Here is an 11,969-nt window from a genome sequence, read left to right as displayed (position 1 = left end):
GCCTTTCCTCAAGAACAGGGGCAAGGTCATATGTGGCTGAATCCTTAGCCAGGAGAGCACAGTAGGTGCTCAATACATATGTGTAGATTGACTGCTTACAGATATGCCACTTTTTCTATGCCAGGCCTTGGGCTAAGCCAAGAACAGGTTTATGCCCAGGGAGGGATTTAGATCCAATTTGGCATTGTACAAAGTCCAAAGAAAAACGGTTTTAGTCAATACCAAACCAAAGAACAGAGCAGCAGGTAAGCAAGTAAGGCTTACTTCACATTTTGCAGGAGCTTTCAATCCCATTTTAACGCCTGCATCCCCTGAGCAATCGCCCTTCGTAGGGGGCGTGAAAGAAAGCGAGTCCAGAGAATAGAAGCCACAGCAGTTTTAGAGGGAAAGTTAGGAAATAGGGAAAACTGGGGGATCACTGGCTCTGAGTCAGGGTCCCTCCTGGGTTTGAAAAGAGGACAAAATACCTGTTATCACCTTTCTCCTCCTTCCTCCAAATCCCCCAGGATAAGACATTGACGGGGCTGTAGAGGAGGGTGGTGATGGCTTTGCTACATCACTGAGAGAACCTCTTCTTGGTCTAAAGGCTACAGCCCAGAAAGCCTAGGATTCCTCAGCTGAAGCCTTCTAGCAAAGGACCCACCCAACTTGCTAAGAAACGGAAACCCACGTGATGGCGGGGATGGGGATGGGAAGCAAGGCGACCCTGCAGCCCTCTTGGCCAGGGGCTAGGCAGCATCAAGGAATTGCCCCGTGCAGCTGGTGGGGGGCGGGGGGGTTCCTTCTGGTTCTGCGCGCGGAAGCCGGGAAGAGGAATCGCTCTTCGCGAGCAGCGTGCGAAGGGCAGAGAATAGGGACCCGCTCCGCACGCATCGGACAGGGGCGGGGCACGCGCAAGCTTCCATCTAGTGCCTGGAGTTGAGAGCCAAAGCCTGACACCACCCGAGTGAGGGCCGCCGCCCCGCCCAACTCGGCACCGCCTCCCACAGCAGGGGCGGGGCCGGGGCGGAGCTAGCCGGACTGCGCCGGGGCGGAGCGGGCACCCGAGCGGGCGCGGGCAGATCGAGGCGCGGGTTCGGTGGCGAAGGTTCGCAGTGGGATCGGCGTCCCTGCGGCTGCTGACGACCTCCACCTCGGCCGGCCACCTCCGCACACCAAGTTCGCGGCGGCGGGAGGCGCGGAACCCCAAGGGAGCGAGTTCCCGCGCACGGCGGAGCCGCTGCTTCATCTTCGAGGAAGGTCCGGAGCCCAGCCTTCCGGACCCGCCTGGCGTCTTCGCCTCCGGAGGGCCGGCTATCTGCGGCGCCCGGGGCATGGCTTCGGCGGGCAGCGGCATGGAGGAGGTGCGCGTGTCGGTGCTAACCCCGCTGAAGCTGGTCGGGCTGGTGTGCATCTTTCTGGCGCTGTGTCTGGACCTGGGGGCCGTACTGAGCCCGGCCTGGGTCACGGCCGACCACCAGTACTACCTGTCCCTGTGGGAGTCCTGCCGGAAACCCGCCAGCTTGGACATCTGGCACTGCGAGTCCACGCTCAGCAGCGGTAAGGGCCTGGCGCGCCGTGATCCCTTCCTCCCGCCCCGTACTGCCCCACGCCCCACTGCCAGGACAGCCACCACCTCTCCCCCGCACTTTCTGTGTCCCCTACCCTGGTCCGCCCCGCTCCATCTTGGCCGCTACGCGGATCCTCGGGTGTCCACCCCTGCCCTCTCCCCGGTCCTAGTCGCCACAAAAACCCAATGCGACGTCCCGCGCCCTCCACCATCCTCCCGTGGTCATTCCTCGGGCTCTGGAGTGACATGTATGCTCTTTGGGGCCATTGTTATCATTTAAGGCGAGAACCAATGTGTCTGTGGCTTCCTCGCCCCCTTTAAAAGGGAAAAGCAAAAACGCCCCAACTCCACCGGGATGCCCTGGGTTTTCTCTCGGTTTTCTTCGCTCTGTTCTCTCTCCTCTCTCTCCGCGGGAAACCGCCCGAGTTTACCTCTTAGTGCCCGCGTTTCTGCCTGGTCTCCACTTTATCTGGCTTTTCCCCGATAAGTTTAGGCTCGGACTTTCTATTTCCTGACATTTTTGAGGGATGTGAAGAGTTGGGAGAGGGACAGGCTTAATTTCTCTTCCTTTTATGGTGACACTGCCCTTGGTTGTGAGTTGCCTTCTTTTCCCAGTCCAAGAACCTCCTCTCTCCTCCAGACCTTCCTTTCTTTTCTCTTCATGAACTATTCACAAAAGCCTGGGACCTAGTATCCTTTTCAGCCAGCACTGAAAGCTGCAAATGGAAAGATGGGGGGTTGGAGACAAAGGTAGTTACTCGGGCTACCAGCCCCATGGGGGCTTTACTGCTTTATTCTCTCCTTGATCCCCAGTTGCCTCCCCCTATACCCCAGTTACGCCCTTAGCAGAAATCTGCCAATTTACGATTTCTTGCTGCAAACCCTTTTCCTTGCTAATCTTGATTCTTCAGCTGGTGTCCGTACAGAGAAAGGGGAATGAAGAGAGAGGACCTGCCTGTGATTTTTCTGCACTTAAACGCACCCCTGAAAAACTCATTAAATTCCTTCGTGCCAGTTTCATGTCTTTGGGACTATTTATAAAGCTTTGCTGGAAACGTTTCCAGTTCCAAGAAAGTTGAAATAACACATCCACAAGAATCTGATTGACTTTTGTCTTTGGTTTCTTGTTAGATGAGAGATTAGTTCACTTTGTTAAGTTTGGGCCATAAAATTGATTTTTCTGTTTACAAAAGGCCTTTTCTTTAATAGTTCCTCAAAATTTCCATGGAAGGGTTTTGGTTTTGTTACTTAATTCACTGTGGAGGGACTGGTTGGCAGCAGGAGGTCAACATTTAGGCCTTTAATTCTTTCAGGGTTGGTTGTTTACAACTAAAGATGAAATAAGTTGGTAAAATGCCTTTCTTCAGTAACCAGGGGATCCAAATAAACTTTGGGGAAAATATCTTTTCTTTCTCCTCTTCAATAGAAATGGAAATTTATGTAGGAATGCCAGCTTTAGTGTGTCTCCTTAGCAACTTGAATCTTTTGCCCCTTTCCCACTGTCTCCTCAAATAATAGCCCCCTGATTGTATGAAGACTTTTCAGCTAGGTTAGAGAAACCAGCTTCAAGTCCCATTTTCTTTTCAGGCCCGAATCCTTTTCTCTTGGCCAGGAATGCGAGGTATGGGAAGAAGCCAGCTCATTTTGTGGAGCAGTATGCAGGGCTGGCTAATCTCTCCTTAATTGCCTCCATACTCATTATCTTCTCCTCTTTTCCCCTCTCCAGGCCAGGAAGCAGGGAGACCAGAGCTTAATGCAAAAATAGTGATAACAGGACTAGGCAAGGTAAAAATCAAAGGCAGGTACAGTTTCTGATGTTTTCCCTCAACCCGTTATTCTGCCCTCATGTTGAAACTCATACACCAGCATTGACTTCTGTTTGGGTTCCTGAAAATCAGTTTTAGTTTTATTTTGCTTCCCAAATAGTTTTCATCCTAGAAAAAGTATACTTTGTAAGCAAATGGGGGTGGGGTGGGGAGTAGCGATGGCATTTTTAAGGCTATCTGAAACAAGTTGTTGGCTTTCTTTATGTAGTAGCAGTTCATTTTTGTCTCCCCAAGGTGGTGTGTATGTGTGTGGAGGGGAATGAAACAATATGGAAAATTGCTCAAGCTCCCACTTTACAGAATCAGTTTTCTTCCTATGTTCTGTGGACGTAAAGCCTGTATCCACCAGTGTTTTGAAACGAAGGGGGAAGCTTGAATTTAAAATGAGCAGTGCTTTTCTTGCGTGTTCCAAAGGGCCAGCAGCTTTTCTCAGTCTGTTTGCTCTGTGGAGTAGCAGAAAGCAGGGAGAGAAATGTTGTCTCTGAATATTTTAAAAGATCCACTTCATTGTCTTTCAAAATGAATTACCTCTGCAGGAACCAGCAAGGACAGTTTTACAGAAGGCCCTTTACCAGGATCTTCAGGGCTTAATTAAAAACCTTTATCTTAATTAGAATTAAAACTGCCGTGAAGAGGCCAGCTTGTATTTACAGAAGGGAAATTTCAGGAATGTTTCTACTGACGACAATCTGTCCTACTTAGGCCCAATTTCTACAGAAACTTTCTCCTCAGCCATTATTTTTAAAGCTGCATTTTAATTTTGGTACCAAATATACATAGTTTGCTGCTTATAACCTGCTTTATGATTCTAAGCCAAAGCAGAACCATGCCTTTTGTGTCCTGGTGTGTTGAAGGTTGCGTCAGCACTTCTAGTAGGAACCAGTAATCCCGGTGTCAATCAGCACTGATGCTCTTCTCCTGTGTCCCAATTCAGTGTATGGAGGACAGTCCGGGCATTATTCTAAGATTTAAGTTTTCCACAAATGAGAAAACCTCTAATTGACTGCCATTTGCGGTGAAAACAAACAAAGAAATAATAGAGTTTGCTTGTTAGGAAGTTTCGAATCAGTAGTACTCACATGGCTGCTGGCCATAGAATTTCTTTCTAAGGATTGTTTTCCCCACTACCGATTTTGGCTTTTAATAAATGCTTTTAATTCATGATTAGTCTTATTTTTTAAATGGTAGTTATGTTTTGACTTTTGCTTAGTCACATTTAGTTTTAATAACTTTTAAAAAAGAATATAGTTAGGGTTTCACAGCAATAGCAATTACAGGAGAATCCTATCTGTAAATAGGATTACTGAAGTGTATACAGAGTGCTGCTGCCCTGAACTTGATATCAAACGTGCTGTATAACCTCTAGGGTGGTTTTACATTTCTTCTTTAAGATTCATAAATATGTAGCTATTTCATGTAAAGCAATTTTTTTTTCTGTTTGTGTGATTTGTTGACTATGCAAAAAGCAAGGACACTCAGGTGGCCAAATTAACACATTTTACTGAAAGTAATTTTGGGATATAACAAGTCTATCCATTTTTCCGTCTGCAAAATACTTGATCAAATAGTTAGTGGCTTTTCAAGGAATATTGTTAACATCATTCCTGCTCTGTCCTAAAAATAGCTGCATTTGTAACATGAGTCACTGGCAGTTTTGAAATGACAGTGCACCGTATGCTAATAACAGGTGAATATTATTATTTTCAGTTGACAAGAGGTTCTTTTAAGAATGCTTTATATGTAGCTCACTTTTTAAAATGGTAGTATAAAAATCCACTTTAAAAAGCATAAGAAAACTTATCTTCACTGGTAGTTTAAGATAAACCGAAATGCCTAAACACCTGCAAATCTTAGAAAATCTGAAATACAGTGATTCTGAGTTCAGAGAGATATCATATGTGCATATTTTAAATCCATACCTTAATTGGAAAACAACATTTCATTGGGAAAGCTCATAATAGAGTTTACTCCAGGGAAGGTTCAGTTTGTTGCTTAAAATGAGTTGATATTGATGCATGTTTACAAATAGCTCAGCAAGCCTGGAGGTCACAACAGTTATACCCTCTTCCGGCTTCCTATAAAAGAATAGGTTTTGAAATTGACTTTTACAAAGGACGAAGACTGTGTTGTTGTTTTTTTAACCTACACAGCTCAGATTTATGGAAAAATTATGCAAAGAGCAGCACTTAGCACCAAAACTTTCTCAAGTAATAAGCCATGGAAAACCAAGTATAACATATGTCGAAATCTTCATGATGATTTTCTTTTAATATCTCCTAAGATTTGGGAGTATAATGGGTATGGAGGGATTGAGCAAAAAAGAAAAAAGAGAATTCATGGACATGGACTGTGGGGTGATTAGAGGGGGTGGAGGTGGAAGAAGACATAAAGGGGATAAATGGTGATAGGAAAAATAAAATAAATTAAAAAAAAAGATTTTCAAATTCCTGAAATTGACTTTTACAAAGGACATTTTAATTTGTGGGCAGATATAATTCCTCTTTTGCTCACATTTATAGAATGATTGTAATCTCCAGGAAGCCATTTAGATCCATCTTTGTCAGCTAAGGGATTTGATGGGTGTATGAGAAGCCTGGTCTTTCATAAAATATTTCAAAACAATCAAAAACATATCTTAAGCAATAGATTTACCCTGCTGTCAGGAGTACCCTTTAGGAATTTCTTTTAAGTTTCTGTTTAATAGTAAGTCTACTCAGCCAGACCATAATACACATCTAGTGCTACTAGATATATTAGTGAAAAGGATTATCAGTGCTTCAAAATAAGTCCCTGAATACATTACCTAAATACCACAGTAAACTTCTATATGAACTATGCCAAATTATAACATGATCCTGTAGGAGGGTGGAGTAGTCTTGTAAGAATACATGAGGCTTTGGTTTCAAAATGCCCTGAAATTGGCCACTTACCAATCACGAGATCTCACACAACTTAATGTCTTTAAATGGTTTGTTATGACGATTAAATATACAAAAGTACATGCTCATTAAGGTACTGTTTCTTCCTATTGTATATATTCAGAAAAACAAACCCAAGGTGATTTTTTTCAATAATTAATGTCTTTTTCCCCCTTAAGGGGCACATTTTCTTTTCATTAAACAATGAAGTACATTGTTAGTTTCAAATTTAAATTTTGATATGCATTACCTAGCATTTAATAGTGCTCTTGGTAGATAGATCATGATCACAAATAAAAGCTGCCTTTTATTCAGTACTCTTACAGGCCAGACATCTCAAGTATTCCCAAGGTCACAATAAACTTGCACTGTAGTGAATGCTGTCCCTATATTGTTTGAAGAGACCAGGGATTTTTGTAAGTTTATGAAGTTCTCAGTCAGTGGTAGAGACAGGATTTCTCCAATAGTGTTCAGTTACAAATGCTGGGAAACAAACCACCCCTAAAGTTAGTAGTGTAAAATAATTATTTTATTGTGCTCATGACTTCTTTGGGTCAGGGATTCAGATAAGGCATTATGAGGATGGCTTGTCTCTGCTCCAGAATGTTTGGGGCCATAGTGGAGGATGACTTGAGTGTCTGGGAAGTAAAAGATCTAGAACTACAGAATCCTCTTCCAAATGGTTTTCCTGGGTTTGGCACTTTGATGGGAATGGCTGGAAGACTGAATTAAGCTGGGACTGGCTTTTCTAGCTTGGTGGTCTCAGGGTAATTGGACTTGTTACAGGATGAGTGTGTTTTTTCAGAGCCAGGGTCCCAAGAGAAACAGGCTCTGTCTGAACTAGTCTGGAACATCACAGAGGAGCCATATGGCCAGCCCAGATTCCATGGGAAGTCAGTTGGACTTCACCTCTTGATGTATTGACAACAATGTCACATTGTAGAAGAGCATGCAGGATAGGATATGCCTTTGGGCCACATTTACAGCATATATTTTGATCCTGGAGTCTAGCTACAAATCTGCATTCTTTATTGCCTCCAAAGAACAAAGACAACTAACTACATAGCTTCTCTTTTTAAGAACTTTGAACAGATTATATAAATAATGTTTGGCTAGGTCAAAAACTACCCTGAACCAACACGTGGCTTTAATGATTGGTCACTTGTAGGCAGTTACTTTGGATTTGGAATCAAATGAACTCAAGAACCTAACCTGTCCACAAATAGAGAACTTTTTCTTTCTGTATAACCTTAGGTCATCTTTGATTTACAGTTTCAAATGACTAAGGCTCAAACTGACTTAAGAATCTGGACTGTAACCTGCTACTTCATGTTGCATGATAAAATTTTAATGTTTTAAAAAAAAAGTTTTGTGAGTCTGATGAGATGCTTTGTAAACAAATACTAAAACATTAAAATTCCAGACAGGAGACAAGTCTTGGAGTGCTTGAAAGATACTGGAGTTGCAGAGTTGTTTTTTGTTTGCTTTTTATTTATTTTTTATTTTTAAAATATATTTCTTTATTGATTTCAGAGAGGAAGGGAGAAGGAGAGAGAGATAGAAACATCATTGATGAGAGAGAATCATTGATTGGCTGCCTCCTGCACGACCCCTACTGGGGATCAAGCCTGCAACCCAGGCAGGTGCCCTTGGCCGAAATCGAACCTGGGACCCTTCAGTCCACAGGCTGATGCTCTATCCACTGAGCCAAGCCGGCTAGGGCTGTTTACTTTTTTAAAAATAAGTAAGTAACATAATTCTTTGCCTAATAACTACTCATATACTGAGTCAAAGAACCATAGCACATTTGGAGTAGGAAAGATTTTAAAAATAATTCTGCCCAATCAAATTTATTGCAAATATTAAGAAAAATTAGTCAAGGTACAATGTTAAAGATCCAATAGGGAGATTGTTGTTGTAGCTGTAGTATTTTTGCAGGCTCTGTTTTCAAAATTTCCTTTAATATTTCAGATAATTCTCTCGCTGCTTGAAGGATTGTTGCATACTGTCATGTATGGAATTTTGGATGAAGAGGTTAAGGACTCCACAGGAAATAGATGTCTACTTTTAAAAAAAATCCTCATCTAAGGGTATGTTTATTGATTTCAGAGAGAGGAAGAGAGAGAGAAACATTAGTGTGAGAGAGAAACATCGATTCATTGTCTCCCTCCCATATATGCCCCAACCCAGGATCAAACCTGCAACCTAGGTATGTGCCCTAACTGGAAATCAAACTTGCAACCTTTTTGGTGTACAGGATACACCCATCTGGCTAGGGCAACATCTACTTCTTAAAAGATTATCATCCAAAATTTGATTTCACATAGAATTTAGAGTCTTCAAATACTCTTATATTGATAAGTTAGTTAAGTTTTTGATGTTTATTATCATCAAATTTACAGTGTTACCATGGCTAGTCCTTAAAAATCAACAGACGTTTTTCTTTAGGTTTCTCCATGATATGGTACTTTAAAATAGCTACTTAATTTTAAGTTAAAAAATAATTCCAAAAATATGTGGAAGCCAGCCATGTAAGCTTCTTAAATGGATTAAATGGATATAAATTTTACTATATCAACTTATTACTACACTAGAGGCCCGTTGCATGAAATTCGTGCATGGAGAGGGGGGTGTCCCTCAGCCCAGCCTGCACCCTCTCCAATCTGGAACCCCTCGAGGGATGTCCGACTGCCCACTGGGATCGGGCCTAAACGGGCAGTCGGACATCCCTCTCACAATCCAGGACTGCTGGCTCCCAACTCCTCACCTGCCTGCCTTCCTGATTTCCCCTAACCACTTCTGCCTGCCAGCTTGATCACCTCCTAACCACTCTGCTGCCAGCCTGATTGATGCCTAACTGCTCCCCTGCCAGCCTGTTTGCTCCCAACTTCCCTCCTCTGCCGGCCTGGTCACCCCTAACTGCCCTCCCCTTCAGGGTTGATCGCCTCCAACTGCCCTCCCTTGCAGGCCTGGTGCCTCCCAACTGCCCTCCCCTGCTGGCCATCTTGTGGTGGCCATCTTGTGTCCACATGGGGGCAGGATCTTTGACCACATGGGGGCTTCCATATTGTGTGTTGGAGTGATGGTCAATCTGCATATTACTCTTTTATTAGATAGGACAGAGGCCTGGTGCAGGGGTGAGGGCTGGCTGGTTTGCCCTGAAGGGTGTCCCGGATCAGGATGGGGGTTCCCTTGGGATGTGGGGTGGCCTGAGCAAGGGGCCTGTGGTGGTTTGCTGGCCAGCCATGACCCCTGGCGACCCAAGTGGAGGCCCTGGTATCTGGAATTTATTTACCTTCTACAATTGAAACTTTGTAGCCTGGAGCGGAGCCAAGCCTCCTGCTTGCTTCGTGGCTGGCAGCCATTTCTGTGGCAGTTAATTCACCTTCTACAATTGAAACTTTGTAGCCTTAAGCGGAGGCCTCAGCTTGGCCAGGGTGTGTGGAAAGCTTTGCTTTCTCCATTGCCGGGGCAACCCTGGCCTGCTCTCTCCAGCTCCGTGGCTGCCGCCATTTCTGTTAAGATTTGTTTACCTTCTATAATTGAAACTTTGTAGCTTGAGTGGAGGCTTAGGCCTAGCAAGGGCAGACGGAAAGCTTGGCTTCCTCCGTTGCCTGGGAAACCTTGCTCTCTGTGGCTGTAGCCATCCTGGTTGGGTTTATTTGCATACTCGCTCTGATTGGCTGGTGGGCATGGCTGGTGGGTGTGGCTTAGGCGTAGTGAAGGTGCGGTCAATTTGCATATTACCCTTTTATTAGGTAGGATTCTGTCTTTATTTTTTAAAAAGATACACTTATCTATCAAAAGAGACTGATTTTCCCTTGAGCAGAATTTCATCCTCACATGTCAAAATTACTGACATTTAATTCTTTACCAGTCTTGTCAAATTATTGGATCATCTCCCTTAAAAATTAGACAAGGATACCTTTCCTTGCCTTTTTTCGCTCCTATATTTGTATGGGATTTTGAGATAAAGTAGATCATCAGTTTTCTATTCTACTGTAATCTTGCCTTTGGCACCAAAGACTCCCATTTAAAAAAAAATCCTACAAAAATGTGGTACCATGGTTCCCAAAGAACAAGGAAAAATATATCTAGGAGATAATTTTTGTCTCTACTAGCTTATTAACTTTTGAGGTTTAAAATTATCATTTAATGAGCCGTGTTTCAAGATAATGTCACAAATACTGATTGTCTTTTCAAAATAAATGTTTAGTAGGCGAAAAGATGGTAAAAAATAGAAGTCAGGACCTCTGAGTCACATGTTCTCTATGCATAGAAAAGAACACCCACAAAAGAACTCAAATTTCATGTTTAAGTTCCCTAAACCAAACGTTCATCAAAATGCTGCCATAGTGCTTTGTGAATGCAACCTGGAGTTTATTCCTAGCACCATTAGGTGACTTAGAGATAGAAATGACTTCTCCCCTCTTTCCTGTCTTCTCATATGTACCCAAGGAGTTAACTTACCAACACATATTCATTGATTTCCTAGCATGGAGTAGGAATTATCCTGGTACAAAGTCAACCAGTCAGTTCTGTGTCACTGTGCTGCTAGGTGGTAAGGTGATGAATGAAGCAAATTAATGAAATAATATAAATGTGCAAAGTTCTGGAATGGAGATTGTTTAAGTTTGACTTCTGCAGGAGGATATAAGGGATCTCATCTAAAGAAGCTTGCTAACAGGGAACTGGTGGGGCAGTAGCTTGCCAATTTTATCCTTCCATATTTATTTACAAAGGGGGTGTTTTAATACTGATCGTGGGTGACTGTCTGTCTTATCTTTGATTGTTATGAGCTACCATAAATCCATCACAAAAGCTTTTTAGTTGCTTAGAGCAATGGTCGGCAAACTCATTAGTCAACAGAGCCAAATATCAACAGTACGATTGAAATTTCTTTTGAGAGCCAAATTTTTTAAACTTAAACTTCTTCTAACGCCACTTCTTCAAAATAGACTCGCCCAGGCCGTGGTATTTTGTGGAAGAGCCACACTCAAGGGGCCAAAGAGCCGCATGTGGCTCGCGAGCCACAGTTTGCTGACCACGGGCTTAGAGGAAGGTTACCCCTCCTATTCCTGGTGTGGTTTTTCTTCTTCCTGCTTTTCAAAATAGCCAAATTTTCCAGTTGTCACCTTCTTAATTTTTTTCTAAAGAATGAAGGAATAATGTTCAGTGTAACAGACTCATCACAACTTTATAGAAGTACTATGATTATAAATTACTATTGAGAAATACCTGTACCCATTAGATAATATTAATTATCACCAAATGCTAATGAAAGTGTTCTAATATAGTACATTGGAAGAAACAGCAGTCATTAGCAGTGATGGTGACTTTCCTTTTGTCTAAATACTGAAATTTGCTTTAATAGCAAGGCTCTTCGCTAAGCTCTGTATACAATTGTTTTATTTTGGGTAAAAATCCCATATGCTATGGTATTTAGATGATAAATTGCATTTCCACCAAATTTCCTAAGATAGAAGTCAGTGAAGCAACTAAAATGCTGCTTTGTTGATTCTAACATCAGTACAAAGCAGCTCAAAGGGCTTGAACAAAATTGTCATGGATTGAAAATTAGTAACCTGTTTGGTACTTTTGGGCAACCAGAATTTTCCAAAATTTTGGCAAAATTGATCTGCACTTTGGTCATTTGAGTTTGTTGCATTACTAATT

The 11,969-nt window shown here is 42.9% G+C and overlaps 1 protein-coding gene across 1 annotated transcript in view; it reads left to right on the top strand.

Moving 5' to 3' along the window:
- Nucleotides 1-1,048: 1,048 nt before the first annotated feature.
- The window catches only part of TMEM47 (transmembrane protein 47), a 34,536-nt gene continuing 23,615 nt past the window's right edge, over nucleotides 1,049-11,969 (top strand). The window contains exon 1 of the mRNA XM_079764414.1: nucleotides 1,049-1,539. Within this exon, the coding sequence (XP_079620540.1) occupies nucleotides 1,314-1,539 (226 nt within the window). The 5' untranslated portion in view covers nucleotides 1,049-1,313. The remainder of the gene's footprint in view (nucleotides 1,540-11,969) is intronic.

This window comes from Cnephaeus nilssonii, assembly GCF_951640355.1.
Source record: "Cnephaeus nilssonii genome assembly, chromosome: X".
Classification (NCBI taxonomy): Eukaryota; Metazoa; Chordata; class Mammalia; order Chiroptera; family Vespertilionidae; genus Cnephaeus; species Cnephaeus nilssonii.
This window is presented reverse-complemented; position numbering and strand designations above follow the sequence as displayed.